Source organism: Oncorhynchus nerka, linkage group LG14, assembly GCF_034236695.1.
Source record: "Oncorhynchus nerka isolate Pitt River linkage group LG14, Oner_Uvic_2.0, whole genome shotgun sequence".
Taxonomy (NCBI): Eukaryota; Metazoa; Chordata; class Actinopteri; order Salmoniformes; family Salmonidae; genus Oncorhynchus; species Oncorhynchus nerka.
This window is the reverse complement of record NC_088409.1, coordinates 76,599,472-76,625,280: the sequence shown is the minus strand read 5'-3', so window position 1 is coordinate 76,625,280 and position 25,809 is coordinate 76,599,472. Positions and strand designations below refer to the sequence as shown.

Below are 25,809 nucleotides of genomic sequence, written 5' to 3'. Positions count from 1 at the left end.
CTGCCTGTTCATGGGCAGAACGACAGATTTTGTACCTTGTCAGCTCGGGGATTTGAACTTGCAAACTTTCGGTTACTAGTCCAATGCTCTAACCACTAAGCTACCCTGCCGCCCGTGTGCATTAAAATATATCAGAGAATGGCATACCGCTGTCGTGTGAGAGACAGCCTGACGACCATGGACACATTAAAAATGGTTTACGAATAACGTTACAGCGTTGCAACAGCTGGTTTGACAGCCCACGCCTTCAAAGACCACACCGGAAGAACAGGAATAATACCATACAGGCGATTCACTCAAGGGGAAAATACAGGTGAGAGCTATAGAACTTAATAAATTAAAATATACACTTAATTAAAATATACATTTTCACCCGAATTACACACAACTCCAAACCTAATGCAAGTGGAAAGTCTGACTTAGTTCTGACAAAATTCACAGTGTTTCTCATTAGTCTATCATAATTCGATGTTCAGCAGGCAGTAGCCTTTAGTTTACATTGTCCGTGTTAGGCGTAAAATATTGCTCGCTTTCAGTAGGCACTATGAAACGGATAGTTGCAATATATTGTATCACGTTTTGTCCTTACATCAAAATCAGTAAAAAGACAGGTCAGGCGAACTTGCAATACAGGAATCTTACCATTTGGTGTTATAGCCTACTGTTTACGCTAGATTGTAATGGAGAAAACTTTTTATCCATGTAACCAGGGTTGCCAGGTCAAGCTCAAATTTTAAGCCCAATAATCATTCAAAACCCGACAAAAGGCCTGAAACTATTCGGATTGTATATTTAAGCAAGAGAAGAGTTGCATATTAAACAAACCCTTTTCCCATAACGATATCGAGTCAATTAAGGAATATCATAGTAACGACGTTAGAAGCATAATTCGTTTTTCCTAAAATGTTTTTAATTATTGCAAGCTATGAGGTAAAGGAATTTGAATATGTGTCAAGAGAAAATATAATTTGCCTCGCCAGATCATTTTCCATCAATGGATGTCGATTTTGTTTGACTGCTATGATTAAGCAACAAGACACATGGGGGTAAGGTGGCCAATATACCACGGCTAAGACCTGTTCTTATGTATCTCGCAATGCGGAGTGCCTGCATGCAGCCGTTAGCCCTGGTATATTGGCCATATACCACAACCCCCTGGGGTGCCGTATTGCTATAATATACATGGTTGCCAACGTAATTACAACTGTAAAAAGTAATTTGTCATACCAGTGGTATATGTCCTGATATACCACGGCTTTCAGGGCTCGAACCTGGTTTATAATTGTAAATGAATCCTCTTTGCGCATGCACATAACTGTAGATACATCCGACAGGAGAGTTTGAGTGATGAAAGTTGGACAGATAATCTCAATCTCTGAGCAAGAAACACTTGGACAAGCATAAAAAAACAAAATTTAAGCTATTTTTGGCAATTGTTATTTTATTATATGCCAGATGTTAAGACTACAAACCGTTATAAATGGCCCATTTGCGAGATTAAATTGTCATTTCAATAGGCATAGGCTGCAGACTAAAATCTGGGTTTATGAATGTTATTCAATTTTGCCATGGTTTGCTTTGATAAAGACATGTACCCTATAGCCCCTGATAGGTCTACATCTAATTTCAGACAGTCTACAGTAAACTGAACGATATATCAGCTTGCTTAGTTCATATTAACAGACTAATTTATTCAACATGAATAGCAAGGCAATTTTGAGGTAAGAAGTCAATGAGGGAAATAACACCACAGTGGAAAGTGGGTTGAGTTTTCTTCTTGTTGTTGTTAGAGACCAATTCATCCGGTTCACGGCACCAAGTTTTAATTTCACCATTATTTAACCAGGCAGGCCAGTTGAGAACAAGATCTCATTTACAACTGCGACCTGGAGTATTAGCGTTGATGTTATTCTTCGATAACACAGGCCGCAAAGCAAATCAGGGGGGAGAAAAATATATTCATTTAAAGATAACAAATCATGGTTGTTATGTTGGGAAGTAGCTGGTCATTCTTCCCTGTCCTCAGTGTTTCTCTCCACTGAACAAAGAGACAGGATTTAGTTTTAAACCCCCAACCCTAGCCTGTGGTTGACCAATTCCTGCAATAAAATTGTCCAAATGGCCAGATTACAAGTATTCCATTTCAGGATCAATGTATAAACAATTTGAACTAATGAGAACTTGCCACATGTAGCTATGAGTCCTGGCTGAAACCCCTATACAGATTCTAAACAGATGTTGAACTGAAAAACAACTATTTCCATTGATCATTAATTCCCTCTTGACCTTTTAATCCTCTGCGTTGTATATTGATCTTTGAATATTATTACACATCCAACAAGTTTGTAAAGTCATAAGCTTGATGTAGTCATTGCGTGCTAAGAATATGGGACCAAATACTAAACTTTTGACTACTTTAATTCACATAAGTTAATTTGTCCCAATAATTTTGGTCCCCTAAAATGGGGGTACTATGTACAAAAAGTGTTGTAATTTCTAAACGGTTCACCCGATATGGATGAAAATACAAGTCAGTCTGCACTTTAACCTCTGTCATTGTATTGAATCCAAAGTGTTGGAGTACAGAGCTGTGTCACTGTCCCAATACTTTTTGGAGCTCACTTTAAAATGTATTGGTATTCCTATGGAATTGTACAAGTTTTAGTCCTCTGTTTTATGAAAACAGTTAATAGGATAACATTGCATATATTTTGGTCAGCTCACATCCATGACTACTCACATGTACATATACATTTTACATGTTTGAAGATATTGCAATTATTGATCATAACATCTTAAGAAATAAGCAATTCTGACAGCTTTTTGGGCACATTCTTAATTCTGGGAATTTAATGTTAATATACACTACCAATAAAAAGTTGAGACACCTACTCAAACCACTTTTTTTTTGGTTATTTGTACTATTTTCTACATTGTAGAATAATAGTTAATAGTGAAGACATTTAAAAATGAAATAACACATCAAATATATTTCATATTTGAGATTCTTCAAAGTAGCCACTCTTTGCCTTGATGACAGCTTTGCACACTCTTGGCATTCTTTCAACCAGCTTCATGAGGTAGTCACCTGGAATCCATTTCAATTAACAGGTGTGCCTTGTTAAAAGTTCATTTGTGGAATTTCTTTCCTTAACGCATTTGAGTTGGGTTGGGTTGTGACAAGGTAGGGGTGGTATACATTAGATAGCCTTATTTGGTAAAATGCCAAGTCCATATTATGGCAAGAACAGTTCAAATTAGCAGAGAAATGACAGTCCATTACTTTAAGACATGAAGGTCAGTCAATCCGGAACATTTTAAGAACTTTCAAAGTTTCTTCAAGTGCAGTCGCAAAAACCATCAAGCGTGATGATGAAACTGGCTCTCATGAGGACCGCCACAGGAAAGGAAGACCCAGAGTTACCTCTGCTGCAGAGGACAAGTTCATTAAAGTTACCAGACTCAGGAATTGCAGCCCCAAAAAATGCTTCAGAGTTCAACAGACACTTCAACATCAGCTGTTCAGAGGAGACTGTGTGAATCAGGCCTTCGTGGTTGAATTGCTGCAAATAAATCACTACTAAAGAACACCAATAATAATAAGCATGGAGGAGGAGGTGTGGGGGTGCTTTGCTGGTGACACTATCTGTGATTTATTTAGAATTCAAGGCACGCTTAACCAGCATGGCTACCACAAGATTCTGCAGCGATACGCCATCCCATCTGTTTTGCGCTTAGTGGGACTATCATTTGTTTTTCAACAGGACAATGACCCAAAACACACATCCAGGCTGTGTAAGGGCTATTTGACCAAGGAGAGTGATGGAGTGCTGCATCAGCTGACCTGGCCTCCACAATCATCTGACCTCAATCCAATTGAGATGGTTTGGGATGAGTTTGACCGCAGAGTGAAGGAAAAGCAGCCAACAAATGCTCAGCACATGTGGGAACTCCTTTAAGGACTGTTAAAAAAGCATTCCAGGTGAAGCTGATTGAGAGAATGCCAAGAGTGTGCAAAACTGTCATCAAGGCAATGGGTAGCTACTTTGAAGAATCTCAAATATATTTTGATTTAACACCTTTTTGGTTACTAGATGATTCAATATGTGTTATTTCATAGTTGATTTCTTCACTATTATTCTAAAATGTAGAAAATAGTACAAATAAAATAAGACCTTTGAATGAGTAAGTGTGTCAACTTGTCACTGGTACTGTATATTAGGCACATTTGGTTGTGTATTCCACATCACTATGAACATTTTTAGATATTATTGGGCATATTACAATTAGGCCTGTATTTCATACATGCATGTATAGTCATGCAAAATAAATTAAATAATACCCCTTTGAGTTGTTTGGCAGCCATATTGTGAAAAAGCTTCTGTGGGGTTAATGCACGAATCCTGTGATGGCCCTGTATCTGCAAAAAAATAAAAAATAAATCCTGTTCTAGCTGTGTGTGTGCGCAATTTGAAGATTCTATCACCAAAATTACAATCCAAAAACATAGCCACTACGTGTAATTATATGGCTAAGCTTACACCATTTTTAATGTCAGCGGCACAATTTTTTAACAATAAATCAAATCAAATTTATTTATATAGCCCTTCGTACATCAGCTGATATCTCAAAGTGCTGTACAGAAACCCAGCCTAAAACCCCAAACAGCAAACAATGCAGGTGTAAAAGCACGGTGGCTAGGAAAAACTCCCTAGAAAGGCCAAAACCTAGGAAGAAACCTAGAGAGGGACCAGGCTATGTGGGGTGGCCAGTCCTCTTCTGGCTGTGCCGGGTAGAGATTATAACAGAACATGACCAAGATGTTCAAATGTTCATAAATGACCAGCATGGTCGAATAATAATAAGGCAGAACAGTTGAAACTGGAGCAGCAGCACAGTCAGGTGGACTGGGGACAGCAAGGAGTCATCATGTCAGGTAGTCCTGGGGCACGGTCCTAGGGCTCAGGTCCTCCGAGAGAGAGAAAGAAAGAGAGAATTAGAGAGAGCATATGTGGGGTGGCCAGTCCTCTTCTGGCTGTGCCCGGTGGAGATTATAACAGAACGTGGCCAAGATGTTCAAATGTTCATAAATGACCAGCATGGTTGAATAATAGTAAGGCAGAACAGTTGAAACTGGAGCAGCAGCATGGCCAGGTGGACTGGGGACTGCAAGGAGTCATCATGTCAGGTAGTCCTGGGACATGGTCCTAGGGCCCAGGCCAGTTGAAACTGGAGCAGCAGCATGGCCAGGTGGACTGGGGACAGCAAGGAGTCATCATGTCAGGTAGTCCTGGGGCATGGTCCTAGGGCTCAGGTCCTCCGAGAGAGAGAAAGAAAGAGAGAAGGAGAGAATTAGAGAACGCACACTTAGATTCACACAGGACACCGAATAGGACAGGAGAAGTACTCCAGATATAACAAACTGACCCTAGCCCCCGACACATAAACTAATGCAGCATAAATACTGGAGGCTGAGACAGGAGGGGTCAGGAGACACTGTGGCCCCATCCGAGGACACCCCGGACAGGGCCAAACAGGAAGGATATAACCCCACCCACTTTGCCAAAGCACAGCCCCCACACCACTAGAGGGATATCTTCAACCACCAACTTACCATCCTGAGACAAGGCCGAGTATAGCCCACAAAGATCTCCGCCACGGCACAACCCAAGGGGGGCGCCAACCCAGACAGGCCGACCACAACAGTGAATCAACCCACCCAGGTGACGCACCCCCCCAGGGACGGCATGAGAGAGCCCCAGTAAGCCAGTGACTCAGCCCCGTAACAGGGTAGAGGCAGAGAATCCCAGTGGAAAGAGGGGAATCGGCCAGGCAGAGACAGCAAGGGCGGTTCGTTGCTCCAGAGCCTTTCCGTTCACCTTCCCACTCCTGGGCCAGACTACACTCAATCATATGACCCACTGAAGAGATGAGTCTTCAGTAAAGACTTAAAGGTTGAGACCGAGTTTGCGTCTCTGACATGGGTAGGCAGACCGTTCCATAAAAATGGAGCTCTATAGGAGAAAGCCCTGCCTCCAGCTGTTTGCTTAGAAATTCTAGGGACAATTAGGAGGCCTGCGTCTTGTGACCGTAGCGTACGTGTAGGTATGTACGGCAGGACCAAATCAGAGAGATAGGTAGGAGCAAGCCCATGTAATGCTTTGTAGGTTAGCAGTAAAACCTTGAAATCAGCCCTTGCTTTGACAGGAAGCCAGTGTAGAGAGGCTAGCACTGGAGTAATATGATCAAATTTTTGGTTCTAGTCAGGATTCTAGCAGCCGTATTCAGCACTAACTGAAGTTTATTTAGTGCTTTATCCGGGTAGCCGGAAAATAGAGCATTGCAGTAGTCTAACCTAGAAGTGACAAACGCATGGATTAATTTTTCTGCATCATTTTTGGACAGAAAGTTTCTGATTTTTGCAATGTTACGTAGATGGAAAAAAGCTGTCCTCGAAATGGTCTTGATATGTTCTTCAAAAGAGAGATCAGGGTCCAGAGTAATGCCGAGGTCCTTCACAGTTTTATTTGAGACGACTGTACAACCATTAAGATTAATTGTCAGATTCAACAGAAGATCTCTTTGTTTCTTGGGACCTAGAACAAGCATCTCTGTTTTGTCCGAGTTTAATAGTAGAAAGTTTGCAGCCATCCACTTCCTTATGTCTGAAACACATGCTTCTAGCGAGGGCAATTTTGGGGCTTCACCATGTTTCATTGAAATGTACAGCTGTGTGTCATCCGCATAGCAGTGAAAGTTAACATTATGTTTTCGAATAACATCCCCAAGAGGTAAAATATATAGTGAAAACAATAGTGGTCCTAAAACAGAACCTTGAGGAACACCGAAATTTACAGTTGATTTGTCAGAGGACAAACCATTCACAGAGACAAACTGATATCTTTCCGACAGATAAGATCTAAACCAGGCCAGAACATGTCCGTGTAGACCAATTTGGGTTTCCAATCTCTCCAAAAGAATGTGGTGATCGATGGTATCAAAAGCAGCACTAAGGTCTAGGAGCACGAGGACAGATGCAGAGCCTCGGTCCGTTGCCATTAAAATGTCATTTACCACCTTCACAAGTGCCGTCTCAGTGCTATGATGGGGTCTAAAACCAGACTGAAGCATTTCGTATACATTGTTTGTCTTCAGGAAGGCAGTGAGTTGCTGCGCAACAGCCTTCTCTAAAATTTTTGAGAGGAATGGAAGATTCGATATAGGCCGATAGTTTTTTATATTTTCTGGGTCAAGGTTTGGCTTTTTCAAGAGAGGCTTTATTACTGCCACTTTTAGTGAGTTTGGTACACATCCAGTGGATAGAGAGCCGTTTATTATGTTCAACATAGGAGGGCCAAGCACAGGAAGCAGCTCTTTCAGTAGTTTAGTTGGAATAGGGTCCAGTATGCAGCTTGAAGGTTTAGAGGCCATGATTATTTTCATCATTGTGTCAAGAGATATAGTACTAAAAGACTTGAGCGTCTCTCTTGATCCTAGGTCCTGGCAGAGTTGTGCAGACTCAGGACAACTGAGGTTTGGAGGAATACGCAGGTTTAAAGAGGAGTCCGTAATTTGCTTTCTAATAATCATAATCTTTTCCTCAAAGAAGTTCATGAATTTATCACTGCTAAAGTGAAAGTCATCCTCTCTTGGGGAATGCTGCTTTTTAGTTAGCTTTGCGACAGTATCAAAAAGGAATTTCGGATTGTTCTTATTTTCCTCAATTAAGTTGGAAAAATAGGATGATCGAGCAGCAGTAAGGGCTCTTCGGTACTGCACGGTACCGTCCTTCCAAGCTAGTCGGAAGACTTCCAGTTTGGTGTGGCGCCATTTCCGTTCCAATTTTCTGGAAGCTTGCTTCAGAGCTCGGGTATTTTCTGTGTACCAGGGAGCTAGTTTCTTATGAGACATTTTTTTAGTTTTTAGGGGTGCAACTGCATCTAGGGTATTGCGCAAGGTTAAATTGAGATACTCAGTTAGGTGGTTAACGGATTTTTGTCCTCTGGCGTCCTTGGGTAGGCAGAGGGAGTCTGGAAGGGCATCAAGGAATCTTTGTGTTGTCTGTGAATTTATAGCACGACTTTTGATGTTCCTTGGTTGGGGTCTGAGCAGATTATTTGTTGCAATTGCAAACGTAATAAAATGGTGGTCCGATAGTCCAGGATTATGAGGAAAAACATTAAGATCCACAACATTTATTCCATGGGACAAAACTAGGTCCAGCGTATGACTGTGACAGTGAGTGGGTCCAGAGACATGTTGGACAAAACCCACTGAGTCGATGATGGCTCCGAAAGCCTTTTGGAGTGGGTCTGTGGACTTTTCCATGTGAATATTAAAGTCACCAAAGATTAGAATATTATCTGCAATGACTACAAGGTCCGATAGGAATTCAGGGAACTCAGTGAGAAATGCTGTATATGGCCCAGGAGGCCTGTAAACAGTAGCTATAAAAAGTGATTGAGTAGGCTGCATAGATTTCATGACTAGAAGCTCAAAAGACGAAAACGTCATTTTTTTTTTTTTTGTAAATTGAAATTTGCTATCGTAAATGTTAGCAACACCTCCGCCTTTGCGGGATGCACGGGGATATGGTCACTAGTGTAGCCAGGAGGTGAGGCCTCATTTAACACAGTAAATTCATCAGGCTTAAGCCATGTTTCAGTCAGGCCAATCACATCAAGATTATGATCAGTGATTAGTTCATTGACTATAATTGCCTTTGAAGTAAGGGATCTAACATTAAGTAGCCCTATTTTGAGAAGTGAGGTATCATGATCTCTTTCAGTAATGACAGGAATGGAGGTGGTCTTTATCCTAGTGAGATTGCTAAGGCGAACACCGCCATGTTTAGTTTTGCCCAACCTAGGTCGAGGCACAGACACGGTCTCAATGGTGATAGCTGAGCTGACTACACTGACTATGCTAGTGGCAGACTCCACTATGCTGGCAGGCTGGCTAATAGCCTGCTGCCCGGCCTGCACCCTATTTCATTGTGGAGCTAGAGGAGTTAGAGCCCTAACCCTAATAGCCCTAATAGTGATAGGTGGTGCTTTCAAAGTTGGTTATATATTATAATTTGAATGGTAATATTATGGCCTTTAAGAACCACTTGTCAAACAAAGTTTAAAATGTATCAGGGTTTCCTTTTTAAAGCAATTTATACAGGTAATTCTGATTTGTACCCGAGAGGTCAAAGGTAAACGTTCTGTTGGCCTGAACATTCCCAACATGTGTCTGATTGATAAAGGAATCTTATTTATTTTATTTCACCTTTATTTAACCAGGTAGGCAAGTTGAGAACAAGTTCTCATTTACAATTGCGACCTGGCCAAGATAAAGCAAAGCAGTTCGACACATAGAACAACACAGAGTTACACATGGAATAAACAAAACATAGTCAATAATACAGTGGAAAAAGTCTATATAGTGTATGCAATTCAGGTAGGATAAGGGAGGTGAGGCAATAAATAGGCCATTTTGGCAAAGTAATTATAATATAGCAATTAAACACGAATGGTAGATGTGCAGAAGATGAATGTGCAAGTAGAGATTAGAGCTCCTCCCTGGGCTCGAACCAGCCACCACATCGAAGCAGCGTTACCCATGCAGAGCAAGGGAAACAACCACCCCAAGGCTCAGAGCGAGTGACGTTTGAAACGCTATTAGGGGGCGCTAACTAGCCAGCCATTTCACTTCGGTCACACCAGCCTCATCTCGGGAGTTGATAGGTTTGAAGTCATAAACAGCGCAATGCTTGACGCACAACGAGGAGCTGCTGGCAAAAGGCACGAAAGTGCTGTTTGAATGAATGTTTACGTGCCTGCTTCTGCCTACCACCGCTCAGTCAGATACTTAGATGCTTGTATGCTCAGTCAGATTATATGCAACACAGGACACGATAGATAATATCTAGTAATATCATCAACCATGTGTAGTTAACTAGTGATTATGATTGATTGTTTTTAAGTTTAATGCTAGCTAGCAACGTACCTTGGCTTACTGCATTTGCGTAACAGGCAGTCTCCTTGTGGAGTGCAACGAGAGAGAGGCAGGTCGTTATTGCATTGGACTAGTTAACTGTAAGGTTGCAAGATTGAATCCCCCGAGCTGACAAGGTGAAAATCTGTCTTTCTGCCCCTGAACAAGGCAGTTAACCCACCGTTCCTAGGCCGGCATTGAAAATAACAATGTGTTCTTAACTGACTTGCCTCGTTAAATAAAGTTGTAATTAAAATGGCCGATTTCAAGTTTTAATAACAATCGAAAATCAGTATTTTTGGGCGCCGATTTCTGATATTTGTTTTTTAAATAATATATATACACACACACAGTGGGGCAACAAAGTATTTAGTCAGCCACCAATTGTGCAAGTTCTCCCACTTAAAAAGATGAGGCCTGTAATTTTCATCATAGGTACACTTCAACTATGACAGACAAAATGAGGAAAAAAAATCCAGAAAATCACATTGTAGGATTTTTAATGAATTTATTTGCAAATTATGGTGGAAAATAAATATTTGGTCAATAACAAACATTTATCTGAATACTTTGTCATTGCCAACAAAGGGTATATAACAGAGGTCAAACGTTTTCTGTAAGTCTTCACAAGGTTTTCACACACTGTTGCTGGTATTTTGGCCCATTCCTTCATGCAGATCTCCTCTAGAGCAGTGATGTTTTGAGGCTGTTGCTGGGCAACACGGACTTTCAACTCCCTCCAAAGATTTTCTATGGGGTTGAGATCTGGAGACTGGCTAGGCCAGTCCAGGACCTTGAAATGAGTCTTACGAAGCCACTCCTTCGTTGCCCAGGCGGTGTGTTTGGGATCATTGTCATGCTGAAAGACCCAGCCACGTTTCATCTTCAATGCCCTTGCTGATGGTAGGCTTTGTTACTTTGGTCCCAGCTCTCTGCAGGTCATTTACTAGGTCCACCCGTGTGGTTCTGGGATTTTTGCTCACCGTTCTTGTGATCATTTTGACCCCACGGGGTGAGATCTTGCGTGGAGCCCCAGATCGAGGGAGATTATCAGTGGTCTTGTATGTCTTCCATTTCCTAATATTTGCTCCCACAGTTGATTTCTTCAAACCAAGCTGCTTACCTATTGCAGATTCAGTCTTCCCAGCCTGGTGCAGGTCTACAATTTTGTTTCTGGTGTCCTTTGACAGCTCTTTGGTCTTGGCCATAGTGGAGTTTGGAGTGTGACTGTTTGAGGTTGTGGACAGGTGTCTTTTATACTGATAACAAGTTCAAACAGGTGCCATTAATACAGGTAACGAGTGGAGGACAGAGGAGCCTCTTAAAGAAGAAGTTACAGGTCTGTGAGAGCCAGAAATCTTGCTTGTTTGTAGGTGACCAAATACTTATTTTCCACCATAATTTGAAAATAAATTCATAAAAAATCCTACAATGTGATTTTCTGGATTTTTCCCCTAATTTTGTCTGTCATAGTTTAAGTGTACCTATGATTAAAATTACCGGCCTCTCATCTTTTTAAGTGGGAGAACTTGCACAATTGGTGGCTGACAATACTTTTTTGCTGCACTGTGTATATGTATATATATATTTTTATATATATATATTTTTATATACCTTTTATTTAACTAGGAAAGTCAGTTAAGAACACATTCTTATTTTCAATGACTGCCTAGGAACTGTGGGTTAACTAGCTCAATAGCTCTAACCATTGCACACCACGAGTAGCCTGCCTGTTACGCAAATGCAGTAGAAGCCAAGGTAAATTGCTAGCTAGTATTAAACTTATCTTGTAAAAAACAATCAATCATAATCACTAGTTATAACTACTAATCCAGTTTAGCAGGCAATATTAACCAGGTGAAATTGTGTCATTTCTCTTGCGTTCATTGCACGCAGAGTCAGGGTATATGTAACAGTTTGGGCTGCCTGGCTCATTGCGAACTAATTTGCCAGAATTTTACGTAATTATGACATAACATTGAAGGTTGTGCAATGTAACAAGAATATTTAGACTTAGGGATGCCACCCGTTAGATGAAATACCGAACGGTTCCGTATTTCACTGAAATAATAAACGTTTTGTACTTTCGTGCGTTTTGCCAGCAGCTCTTTGCAAGCACAGCGCTGTTTATTACTTCAAGCCTATCAGCCTAGTGGCTGGTGTAACCAATGTGAAATGGCTAGCTAGTTAGCTGGGTGTGCGCTAATACTGTTTCAAACGTCATTCGCTTTTAGATTTGGAGTAGTTATTCCCCTTGCGCTGCAAGGGCCGCGGCTTTTGTGGAGCGATGGGTAACGATGCTTCGAGTGTGGCTGTTGTCGATGTGTTCCTGGTTCGAGCCCAGGAAGGGGCGAGGAGGGGGATGGAAGCTATACTGTTACACTGGCAATACTATAGTGCCTATAAGAACATCCAATTGTCAAAGGTATATGAAATACAAATGTTATAGAGAGAAATAGTCCTATAAATACTATATTAACTACAACCTAAAACCTCTTACCTTGGAATATTGAAGTCTCATGTTAAAAGGAACCACCAACTTTCATATGTTCTGAGCAAGGAACTTAAACGTTAGCTTTTTTACATGGCACATATTTTACATGGCACACATTCTTACATGGCACATATTACTTTCTTCTCCAACACTTTTTGCATTATTTAAACCAAATTGAACATGTTTCATTATTTATTTGAGGCAAAATTTATTTTATTGATGTTTTATATGAAGTTAAAATAATTGTTTTATTTTTACATTTAAAAAAAATAGTCTGATTTAATTTAATCGGTATCGGCTTTTTGGTCCTCGGTATCGGCGTTGAAAAATCATAATCGGTCGATCTCTAGTCCAGAGTAGTGATGCTGGACGGGCGGGCAGGTGCGGGCAGCGATCGGTTGAAGAGCATGCATTTAGTTTTACTTGCATTTTAGAGCAGTTGGAGGCCATGGAAGGAGAGTTGTATGGGATTGAAGCTCGTCTGGAGGTTAGTTAACAGTGTCCAAAGAGAGGCCAGAAGTATACAGAATGGTGTCGTCTGCATAGAGGTGGATCAGAGAATCACCAGCAGCAAGAGCTACATCATTGCTGTATACAGAGAAGAGAGTCGGCCTGAGAATTGAACCCTGTGGCACCCCCATAGAGACTGCCAGAAGTCCGGACAACTGGCCCTCCGATTTGACACACTGAACATGGGGCCGTGCATTACCATGCTGAAACATGAAGTGATGACGGCACACATTCTAAAATGCAATTGTGTTCTTTGTCCGTAGCTTATGCATGCCCATACCATAACCCCACTGGCACCACGGGGCACTCTGTTCACAATGTTGACATCAGCAAACCGCTGGCCCACACACCGCCATACAGTCTTCCATCTGCCCGGTACAGTGAAACTAGGTTTCGTCCGTGAAGAGCACACTTCTCCAGCGTGCCAGTGGCCATCGAAGGTGAGGACGATGAGCACACAGATGAGCTTCCCTGAGAGAGTTTCTAACAGTTTGCAGAAATTCTTTGGTTGTGCAAACCTACAGTTTCATCAACTGTTGGGGTGGCTGGTCTCAGACAATCCTGCAGGTGAAGAAGCCTAATGTGGAAGTCCTGTGCTGGCGTGGTTACATGTGGTCTGCGGTTGTGAGGCTGGTTGGACGCACTGCCAAATACCCTAAAGCGATGTTGGAGACGGCTCATGGTAGAGAAATTAACATTCAATTTTCTGGCAACCCCTCTGGTTGCTGCAGTCAGCATGCCAATTTCACTATCCCTCAACTTGAAACATCTGTGGCGTTGTCTTATTTGACAAACTGCTAATTTTAGAATGTCCTTTTATTGTTCCCAGCACAAGGTGCACCTGCGTAATGATCATGCCGTTTATGAGCTTCTTGATATGCCACACCTGTCAGGAGGATAGATTATCTTGGCAAAGGATAAAATCTTACTTAACAGGGATGTAAACAAATGTGTGCACAATACTTTAGAGAAATTCGCTTTTTGTGCATGTGCAACATTTCTGGGATCTTTTTATTTCAGCTCATAAAATATGGGACCAACAATTTACATTTTGCGTTTATATTTATGTTCAGTATACTATGGCTTCAACACTAAAATAACAGCAGTGTTTTGAAACAACAATGGTTTCCCTTGTTCAAAGCATTCTCGGCCTTTCTTCATTGTTCTCCATTCATTGAAGCCGTCCGCGTGAGCTCTGCTTCAGTAGATGGGTATAAGCCATACTGAACATTATTTCAGCTTTAGACTTTGTGAAAATCAATGTAGAAGGTAAGATTCTTAATTTTGACATTAGCTGAGATTGGTCAATCAAATATTTTATTATGTGTTGAATTGACTGTCTTAGAATAACAGCTATCGATTCTGGTCATAATATATGCTATCATCATACAGTATATTACAAGTTGTATGCATTTATTATCCCTACACAGTTGCTCTAATTATTGTCTTAAGTGTGATTATTCATAACATTCATAAGAGATCCAGACAGTGGTTTGTCTGTTTCTTCCAGCCTGCAGCCTGAGGTGAGGAGAATGAGCCAGAAAGAGGGTCTGAGGGCCAACTCCTTTCAGTTCACTCTGGAGGGAGAGCCCTTTCGCATCCTGGGGGGCTCTATCCACTACTTCCGCGTCCCCAGAGCCTACTGGGAGGACCGGCTGCTGAAGATGAGGGCCTGTGGGGTCAACACTCTCACCACGTAGGTACACACAGAACACCTCATGTTTTCTTATACCACCACTCACTGCTGCTCTACTATGGAGAGATACTGAGAATGACTGCTTATTTTCCAGATATGTGCCATGGAACCTTCATGAGCCAGAGAGAGGGGTTTTCAACTTCCAGGACCAGTTGGATTTAAAGTAAGGAAGAATTTTATGATTTTGTGATGAATATGTTTGATAGAGCTGTTGAGCTTTGACTCTCTGTTTTTCTCTGTGTTTCTCAGGGCGTACATCAGCCTAGCAGCAGAGTTGGGGCTCTGGGTGATTCTGCGGCCAGGACCCTACATCTGTGCTGAGTGGGACTTAGGAGGGCTCCCCAGGTTATTTCCATTACTTTAAGCCTTTAACTTTGTAGCAGGGATCAAATCAAACTTTATTTGTCACATGCGCCGAATACAACAAGTGTAGACCTTACCGTGAAATGCTTACTTACAAGCCCTTAACCACCAGTGCAGTTCAAGAAGAGTTAAGAAAATATTTACCAAATAAACTAAAGTAAAAAAATATATATAAAAAATCGAGGCTATAATACAGGGGGTACCGGTACCGAGTCAATGTACGGGGGTACAGGTTAGTCGAGGTCATTTGTATATGTTAATGTTAATCCAAGTCCTGCAGTGCCTAGCTCCACTCCCACTCCCCAGGTGCTCTCATTTGTTGACTTCTGTAACTGTAAAAGACTTGGTTTCATGCATGTTAACATTAGAAGCCTACTCCCTAAGTTTGTTTTACTCACGGCTTTAGCACACTCTGCCAACCCGGATGCCTTAGCCGTGTCTGAATACTGGCTTAGGAAAACCACCAAAACCCCTGAAATCTCCATCGTTAACTATAACATTTTCCGCCAAGATAGAACTGCCAAAGGGGGCGGTGTTGTAATATACTGCAAAGATAGCTTGCAGAGTTCTATATTACTATCCAAGTCTGTACCCAAACAATTCAAGCTTCTACTTCTAAAAATTCAGCTTTCCAGAAACGAGTCTCACTGTTGCCGCTTGCTATAGACCTCCCTCTGCCCCCAGCTGTGACCTCGATAGCATATGTGAATTGATTGCCCCCCACCTATCTTCTGAGCTTGTGCTACTAGGTGACCTAAACTGGGACATGCTTAACACCTCGGCCATCCTACAATCCAAGCTTGATGCCCTCAATCTCACACAAATTATCAATGAACCTACCAGGTACAACTCCAAATCCGTAAACACGGGCACCCTCATAGATGTCATCCTAACTAACTCGCCCTCCAAATACACCTCTGCTGTTTGCCTGCATCCGTAATGGGTCTGCGACCAAATGACCACCCCTCATCACTGTTAAACGCTCCCTAAAACACTTCTGCGAGCAGGCCTTTCTAATCGACCTGGTCGGGTTATCCTGGAATGACATTGACCTCATCCCGTCAGTAGATGCCTGGCTATTCTTTAAAAGTGCCTTCCTCACCATCTTAAATAAGCATGCCCCGTTCAAAAAATGTAGAACTAGGAATAGATATAGTCCTTGGTTCACTCCAGACCTGTCTGCCCTTGACCAGCACAAAAACATCCTGTGGCTTTCTTCATTAGCATCGAATAGCCCCTGTGATATGCAACTTTTCAGGGAGGTTGGGAACAAATATACACAGGCAGTTAGGAAAGCTAAGGCTAGCTTTTTCAAACAGAAATTTGCATCCTGTAGTACTAACTCAAAAAAGTTCTGGGACACTGTAAAGTCCATGGAGAATAAGAGCACCTCTTCCCAGCTGCCCACTGCTCTGAGGCTAGGAAACACTGTCACCACCAATAAATCCACTATAATTGAGAATTTCAACAAGCATTTCTCTACGGCTGGCCATGCTTTCTACCTGGCTACCCCCCTATCCCGGTCAACTGCCCGGCACCCTCCACAGCAACCTGCCAAAGCCCCCACCATTTCTCCTTCACCCAAATTCTGATGTTCTGAAAGAGCTGCAAAATCTGGACCCCTACAAATCAGCCGGGCTAGACAATCTGGACGCTCTCTTTCTAAAATGATCTGCCGAAATTGTTGCAACCCCTATTACTAGCCTTTTCAACCTCCCTTTCAACCTCTCTTTCTGAGATTCCCAAAGATTGGAAAGCTGCCACGGTCATCCCCCTCTTCAAAGGGGGTGACACTCTAGAACCAAACTGCTACAGACCTATATCTATCCTACCCTGTCTTTCTAAGGTCTTTGAAAGTCAAGCTAACAAACAGATTACCGGCCATTTCGAATCCCACCGTACCTTCTCCGCTATGCAATCTGGTTTCAGAGCTGGTCATCGGTGCACCTCAGCCACGCTCAAGGTCATAAACGACATCATAATCGCCATTGATAAGACACATTACTGTGCAGCCGTATTCATCGACCTGGCTAAGGCTTTCGACTCTGTCAATCACCACATTCTTATTGGCAGACTCGACAGCCTTGGTTTCTCAAATGATTGCCTCGCCCGGTTTACCAACTACTTCTCTGATAGAGTTCAGTGTGTCAAATCGGAGGGCCTGTTGTCCGGGGGTGCCACAGGGTTCAATCGTCGGGCCGACTCTTTTCTCTGTATACATCAAGGATATTGCTCTTGCTGCTGGTGAGTCTCTGATACACCTCCTACGCAGACTGCATCAATTCTGTATACTTCTGGCCCCTCTTTGGACAATGTGTTAACTAAACTCCAGACGAGCTTCAATGCCATACAACTCTCCTTCCGTGGCCTCCAACTGCTCTTAAACGCAAGTAAAACTAAATGCATGCTATTCAACCGATCACTGCCCGCACCTGCTCGCCCGTCCAGCATCACTACTCTGGACGGCTCTGACTGAGAATACGTGGACAACTACAAATACCTAGGTGTCTGGTTAGACTGTAAACTCTCCTTCCAGTCTCACATTAAGCATCTCCAATCCAAAATTAAATCTCGCAACAAAGCATCCTTCACTCATGCTGCCAAACATACCCTCGTAAAACTGACCATCCTACCGATCCTCAACTTTGGTGATGTCATCTAAAAAATAGCCTCCAACACTCTACTCAACAAACTGGATGCAGTCTATCACAGTGCCATCCGTTTTGTCACCAAAGCCCCATACACTACCCACCATTGCGACCTGTACGCTCTCGTTGGTTGGCCCTCGCTTCATACTCGTCGCCAAACCCACTGGCTACAGGTTATCTACAAGTCTCTGCTAGGTAAAGCCCCGCCTTATCTCAGCTCACTGGTCACCATAGCAGCACCCACCCGTAGCACGCGCTCCAGCAGGTATATCTCACTGGTCACCCCCAAAGCCAAGAAGGACATTTCTAAGTGACCCCAAACTTTTGAACGTGTGTGTGTACATTTGGGTGAGGTTTTTTCTCTTGACTGAGTAGCATCGTTTCACTGCCAAAAATAAAATTAAACCATCTCGTGTTCAGCGAAATAACAATACAATGTCAAATACAGGTAGCCTAGTCAAATAATTAACATCCAATCATATTAACTGTTACTCTCTCCCGAGGAACCTTCACTCATGCACAGATATTTAGAAACGAAACATGACAACATACATACGGTCACTGTGGGGACGACGTTGTTGACGCACTTATTGATAAAGCCGATGACTGAGGTGGTATACTCCTCAATGCCATTGGATGAATCCCGGAACACAAACCAACATGTTGAATGATACATCCTTATAACAGTTATTTTCTTTTAAGCTGGCTGTTACGTGACAAAAACATGAAGTTGAGAACAACCTACCCTGGCTTCACAGAAGCAGTGAACTCTTTCTTTGACAAACTCATCCCAATAATTAAGCCTCTACAAGTACGTAAATTAGTTTCCTTATTATCCAAGTTATTAAGTCCTGATATCTGTTAGAGCGGTTCCCAGGGGTGTTAGTGAGCTAGCTGTCAATACATGTTGTCCTCTTTGTTTTATAGTTTAAAGAGGGAGGCCCCATCATTGCAGTTCAAGTGGAGAATGAGTATGGCTCATATGCAAAGGATGAACACTACATGCCTTTTATAAAGGAGGTACTGTGAGACTGTACTGTTTCTCACCATCTGCATCATACTGTATGCCCAGTATAAACTTTTGCAGTGACCTATAAATGTATAGTGAAACTGTATTCTCATTGGCAGGCTCTACTATCCAGAGGAACCAATGAACTCCTGCTGACATCAGACAACCGGGAGGGGCTCAAATGTGGAGGAGTGGATGGAGGTAGTGGTTTTCTATTGCTAGATCTTGATATTTGGTAATGTGCTACAATGTACATCTTTGTGCCATTTCACTTGCTTTCAATAGAGTAATGATGCTGCTAGAAAATATCCTTATTTAGTCTACATTGTTCATCACTTGAACCCCTCCTCTCTTAAGTTCTCAAGACGGTAAACCTTCAAAGACTGGCCTACGGAACAATACAATATTTAGCGTACATGCAGGTATAGTGCCAATGATTCTCTATTTTCTTTTGCATCTGAGAAAACATAGTGGTCCAAAGATGAAGTGTGACTTTTCCCTTACTGTAGCCCCAGAAACCTCTGCTTGTAATGGAGTACTGGTCTGGGTGGTTCGATGTCTGGAGTGAATCTCACCACGTGTTTCCAGCAGAGGGTAAGTTTCATTACAAACTAGGTTAAGATCATGTCATATAACCCCTAGTTATAGCAACTCTTAAAGTTCATCCATCTTTTACACGTTGTCATTTAGCAGACACTCTTGCCCAGAGCAACTTACACTAGTGAGTGCATATATCATATTTTGTTTGTATTGGTCCCCCTTGGGAATTGAACTCACAACCCTGGCATTGTAAGTGCCATGCTCTACCAACTGAGCCACACAGGACCATCCATTCATCAGTCTAAGGACTGTATGATTGCCCACCGTCGATCATTGATTCTGTCTGTCTACTTTTCTGGTAGACATGTTGGCTGTGGTGTCACAGATACTGGAGCCAGGTGTATCCATCAACCTCTATATGTTCCATGGTGGAACCAGCTTTGGCTTTATGAATGGAGCTGTGGCGAACCTTGGCACCTACAAACCTCAGGTCGGCAGCTATGGTAGGTTTTATATATCCTATCAAATGTAATATTACTTGCAAAGAAAAAAGTTGTCATCTGAATCTTTTTTATTTTATTTTTTAGATTATGATGCACCGCTATCCGAGGCTGGAGATTACACCACCAAGTATCAGCTCTTGAGGAATTTATTCAGCCAGTTTCACAGTAAGCTTTCTCTTTCAAACATTCACGTAAAATACCATTGAAGTTTTGGAAAACAGGCACCATATGCAATTTGAGAAAAAATGTCTAACTGGCACATGTATCTGTGTGTCTCAGGTGAGAAGCTTCCTGAGGTTCCCTCTCTCCAGGCCAGGAGAGTGTATGAGCCTGTCATCATTCAGCAGCATCTGTCACTGTGGGAGAGCCTGCAGTTTACTGAGAAGGTGAGCTAAGGGTCAAGTAGCATGCTGTCAGCTGAGACCTGGCAATACTCTATCTCTTCAAGGGTTGATGTTGATTCCATAATGTTCTTAATTTAATTGAATACATTGACAATGTTTCATCATCAAGCCCTTGAAGTCAGAGGAGCCTGTCAACATGGAGAACCTTCCTGTCAACAGTAATAATGGTCAGTCCTATGGCTACACTCTATATGAGACCACTATCAGCAGGGGAGGCCTTCTGAACTCCAAGAAAAATGTTAAAGACAGAGCCCTGGTGAGTACAGACACACATGGCATGAATGTACTATACTGTATGGTGCACAACGTATGACAAAACATCATTTGTACTAATAAAGTTGGCTTGTCTTCTAGGTGTTTGTGGACAGACACTTTGTTGGTGTCCTGGACTATAAATCGGTAGAGTTTGCACTGCCTGATGGGAAGGTATGGTGATACTGTGTGTTTAGATTCAGTCTATAGGTGTGCTGCTGAGCTGCTTTGTAAACTGGCTAGTTTATATTCAACACCATGATAGAGGTGATAGCTTCTGGTGATGCTGATCAATGAGTTTGTTACTAAGGTGACAGGATTAAGCAAACAAAGTTTTCAGACAAATGTTGTTCTAACAAAGAGGAATCGTAATCACTAACTTTGCACCTGCCTGTTATTGGAAAACAAGTCCATGCTGTCCTATAGCACAGCGGAGGATTGGATCAATTACTCTCTGCAGTCCAACTGAAAGCCACATGTTCTTCTATTGTCTTTGGGTACTATGCATTGTTGACTGTAGTGCATCAATTAGTGGTTTCCACATGTTTTATGTATTTTCCATTGAAGGGAGAGCGAACATTGAGTTTACTTGTGGAGAACTGTGGAAGAGTGAATTATGGGAAAGCCCTAGATGATCAGCGTAAAGGTATGGTATTCTTAGTTACTACCACTTTAACAATCAGAATTCCATGGCAGAAAGCGTACATTAAAGGCACTGTAGACCTTCAGGTTTAATCCTTCATTGCTGTGACAACTGTACATAGTCATTAAAGTGGATGGACCTAAATGCTCAACAAATAGTGACCGTATCCATGAGGTCTTGGAATAATTGCATTGTTACTCGCCCATGCAGCTCTTAATCTTTCATGCATTATCACCCTGTTCTAGGTCTGGTGGGAGATATTGTATTGAACCACGTGCCTCTGAAGGACTTTACAATCTACTGTTTGGATATGAAGCCAAACTTCCTAAAGAGGTTTGTCCTGATCATTTCATTTATACAATAAGGTCCATTCTGGCTCTTACAGTTTATAATTTAAGTGATAATGCCTGAGAAGCCGGTGTCTGGAAGATATATTGGCACGGGTGTTGTTAGGCCCGAGACAAAGTCGAAGGCCGGCAGCACACCTTTAGCCTGAATTGAAACACACCAGCTTCGAGGGCATTATCACTTTTATACAACGGGTTACCAACATATTCAAATAATGATTGACATATTTTCATGAACTTTATTTTGATTAATTATTCATACTATTTCATCCTTCAACGAGATATCGTCCTGACACAAATCTAGGGTTGCTACCCAAGCCGGCTAGTCGTTCGTTCGCCAGAGACGCGACCCAGTCGTTAAGTCCTTTTTGTTCTGTATCTATGGACATGACCCAGTCATTCTTTTCTAAATGTTCTATTGCTGTACTGGCTGGCAACTTTCTTATGCCTTGCTTTCTAGCTAGCAAACTATGACTAATTTACAGTCCTGCCAAACAGTGCAGCCAGAATAACAACAAAGTAGCTGCATTTGCATTTGTTTAAGTGGCTTTATTTGGATACATTCATAAGAATGAGCTAATGATGCTCGATTTCACCTGGCATAGAAAATGTGCTCTCTCATCAGGACACTGATGTTCAGAGAGTTCGCTAACAACACAGCTAACACAATCACTTCAAACTGAAGCTGGAAAGAAAACAAACTAGCTGTGTTTCATTTAGTTTTACCTGTTTTTTTATTGACATTTCTTTGTATATGTCCATAAAAATTATGCTGCTTCATGATTTCGACTGGCTCAGAGAAGCTGCCTGCCCGTCTGTCTCATTCCAACTTCCGATCCCTACACGTTAATTACTATGAGACAGCTGGAGATCGAATTTCAATATTGAAACAATGTTGCAAATGTCAGAGATTCAGACTGCAGGTTTTATACAAATCTCCGCTATTGAAAACCAATTGCTCGTCTAAAAGAAATGGGAGATAATGTCTAGATGCTTTTTACAGTGGGGATTAAGATGATAAATTATCTGGCTGGGCTGAGACAGTGGATTGCATAGTGAGATGGAACAGAGTAAATATACATTTCACCATCATAGCTTTCATGGTGGTAACTTGTGGAAAAGACACCGACTGGAATGCGGTTTTAACCAATCAGCGTCAAGGATTAGACCCAACCGTTGTGTAACTGTTGTCATTGTAAATTTAACTGGCATATCAGGTTGTCTCATAGGCCCAGTGCAGTCATAAATGGGATTATTCTGTGTTTCATATATATTTCCACACTATGAGGTTAGAATAATACTGCGAAATTGTAAACATTTGCATAATGCCCTTTTAGTGTAATAGCTGTTTTGGTGGGAGGGAGTTTTGGCCTTCCATGGTGACATCATGGCAGTTAACCCACTGTTCCTAGGCCGTCATTGAAAATAAGAATTTGTTCTTAACTGACTTGCCTAGTTAAATAAAGGTAAAATAAATAAAAAATCACCATGCGGTAAATTAGTTAATAGATCGATAAGAAAGAGAGTACAAAACCTCTCTGCCAATAACAGCGAATTTCAGTTTTCCCCTCCCCACTCAGACCACTCTCAAACAGTCCAAGCAAAATTCTTGCTTGAGAAATTGCCCTTTGCTAAGAAGCTATTTTTGTTTGTTTTTTAATTGAAAACAAGACTTCATATTGAGAAAAAAATGGCTGCATTTGACCATTAAAGTTTATATGATTTGTATTGTAATGCTAGTCAGTGATTTCCTGTGTTATAATAGGGTGATCTCATAGCCTGGTTCCTCTCTAGGTTTCTTCCTAGGTTTTGGCCTTTTCTAGGGAGTTTTTCCTAGCCAACGTGCTTCAACACCTGCATTGCTTGCTGTTTGGGGTTTTAGGCTGGGTTTCTGTACAGCACTTTGAGATATCACATGATGTATGAAGGGCTATATAAATAAATTTGATTTGATCTCCTCCCATGTTTCAGACTGAGTGCAGCAAGCCAGTGGAACTCAGTCCCCCAGAAGCCTTCCTTCCCAGGGTTCTTCCAGGGTATGCTGTATGTGGACGGCCATCCCAGAGACACCTTCATCAGACTGCCTGTGTGTAAAGCAGCCCAACAGGCTCTGTGGTTATGATAGAGATCACCACCTGTCCATAATGTGTCCCTGCTGGTTTATTCGTATAGTATGGTAGACCTATCTCTGGTTTATTGGTTTATAGTGTAGTAGGCCCATCCCTCATCAGACACACATACTGATGAAAGAAGTTCCCAGAGAAACTCTAAACTCTGATTGTCAAGTCACTGATTACAGTGTTTCCATCCACAGGGCTGGAGTAAAGGAGTGGTCTTTATCAACGGGCAGAATCTTGGACGCCACTGGTCCATCGGTCCCCAGAAAACCCTCTACCTCCCTGGACCTTGGCTTAAAAGTGGAAATAATCAGGTAGAACTGAAAAAAGCTCCTTTAATTTCTAATAGATATAGGGTTCTAGGCTTCTGATGTGTTTTCAGAAGTTCTCATGTTTACACTACCATGTATTCTTATAAAGTGTGTATCAGACTTTATTTGTACAGTTTATCCTCAAATCAAGACACGTACTGATACATAAACAGGCTTGAATGGTTTGTTTAATGGATCCTTTTTTCATTATTTTAGATCATTGTGTTCGAGGAACAGAAAGCTGATGACAAATTAGTATTTGTTGAAAATCCTGATCATGGAAAAACAATTGATGTATACAAATATCCATTTTGTGTTCTGCTTTGAAATGATCAATATTTTAAATAAATTGACACAGCAATTTCTTATAACATAGCAATAACACGGTAATACAAAGCTATGATTACCTTAACACATTGTATGTAATGTTGCTTTTGTGTTATGGGATGGGTCTACCACTGAATGTGATGATAGACATGTATTTTTATGTAGTCTAGAGCACAGTCATAAGGCAAGTTACATATACTACCGTTCATACGTTTGGGGTCACTTAGAAATGTCAGTTTTTGAAAGGAGTAGTACACAACATTGTACAAGATCTTCAGTTTCTTGACAATTTCTTGCATGGAATAGCCTTCATTTCTCAGAACAAGAATATACTGACCAGTTCCAGAAGTAAATCTTTTGTTTCTGGCCATTTTGAGCCTGTATTTGAACCCACAAATGCTGATGCTCCAGATACTCAACTAGTCTAAAGTTGGCCAGTTTTATTGCTTCTTTAATCAGAACAACTGTTTTCAGCTGTGCTAACATAATTACAAAATTATTTTCTAATGCTCAATTAGCCTTTCAAAATGTTAAACTTGGATTAGCTAACACAACGTGCCATTGGAACACAGGAGTGATGGTTGCTGATAATGGGCCTCTGTATGCCTATGTAGGTATTCCATTACAAATCGTCTGTTTCCAGCTACAAGAGTCATTTACAATATTATCAATGTCTACACTGTATTTCTGATCAGTTTGATGTTATTTTAAATGGACAAAAGCTAATTTTTTCTTTCAAAAACAAGTACATTTCAAAGTGACACCAAACTTATGAACGGTAGTGTACATGCATTAAAAGACAAGACTTTGAGTGGTGGAATGTAGACTATTACAACAAAGAAAGGTGAGATGGAAGAGAATAAGGACAACCAAGTTCAAAGGTAAAATGCAGATGTGTAAAACATTCAAGTTCAGTACCTTACTCTAGTTGTCTGGATAGGCAGTGTTATTGTCCATCTAAAATTAAATATAGATGAAAAAACAAACCACTTGATTTCACATTTACAGTATTTGTCTTGAGTACTGTTAGGCATACTTTTGCTGTTAGGTTGACTAAAAAGGTATTTCATTGTATTTAGATGAACACAATATAGTTTGCAGCGCATCTTATGCTCATCTTGAATGGTAAAGCTCAGGTTATTAGTGCGTAAACATTAGCCTACAATATTTTTTTAACTGGTCATTTTATTTGATCATAAATTCTTTGTTCTTCTCTGTAATAACTTTATAATAATCTGGCACACCCCTTTGTGCATTTTATTTTATTTGATGAATTGCTTGTATATCATTGATTTTAAATCTTTCTTATTACAGATTATCCATTATATTGACCTCTGTTTATCATCTATCCCGATTTGCCTATTCACTTTTACCCCTACCTACGTGTACACAGTGGCAACACGTCATTCAGGGCAGGTTAGGCTTGCCTGTTTTGCATGTTATTTTGGCATTAGTACATGTCTCACATCAGTTTGCAAACAATGTAACAAAAAATGTATATAATTTGAGTTAATAAAGCCACAAACACACATGGTTCCTTTTTGGTTTTCTTGAGCAAGGCAGCTCCAAAATGCAGGCGTTTCAGCCTAGCTCAGTGCTTTCTGTGGTGGTGGGGCAAGCCAGCAGAAAATACGGAGCGGTGCGCTGTGATTGGCTCAGTGTTC

At 41.4% G+C, this 25,809-nt stretch overlaps 1 protein-coding gene across 2 annotated transcripts; it reads left to right on the top strand.

The window, feature by feature from the left end:
• The first annotated feature begins 131 nt into the window (after positions 1-131).
• On the top strand, positions 132-25,674 carry glb1l2 (galactosidase beta 1 like 2). 2 transcript variants are annotated; one of them, XM_029681308.2, is made up of 19 exons: positions 132-313; positions 14,475-14,681; positions 14,776-14,844; positions 14,931-15,026; positions 18,395-18,503; positions 18,620-18,712; positions 18,821-18,902; positions 19,059-19,123; positions 19,211-19,295; positions 19,604-19,744; positions 19,829-19,909; positions 20,024-20,130; positions 20,258-20,404; positions 20,503-20,574; positions 20,968-21,046; positions 21,289-21,376; positions 23,362-23,476; positions 23,705-23,821; positions 24,035-25,674. In XM_029681308.2, exons 2-19 carry the CDS (start codon positions 14,518-14,520, stop codon positions 24,143-24,145), a joined length of 1,821 nt encoding a protein of 606 aa, XP_029537168.1. In that variant the 5' UTR covers positions 132-313; positions 14,475-14,517; the 3' UTR covers positions 24,146-25,674. The 2 variants fall into 2 exon arrangements, with proteins under 2 accessions (XP_029537168.1, XP_029537166.1); XM_029681306.2 differs by having other exon boundaries at positions 231-313; positions 14,496-14,681.
• The last annotated feature ends 135 nt before the right edge of the window (positions 25,675-25,809 follow it).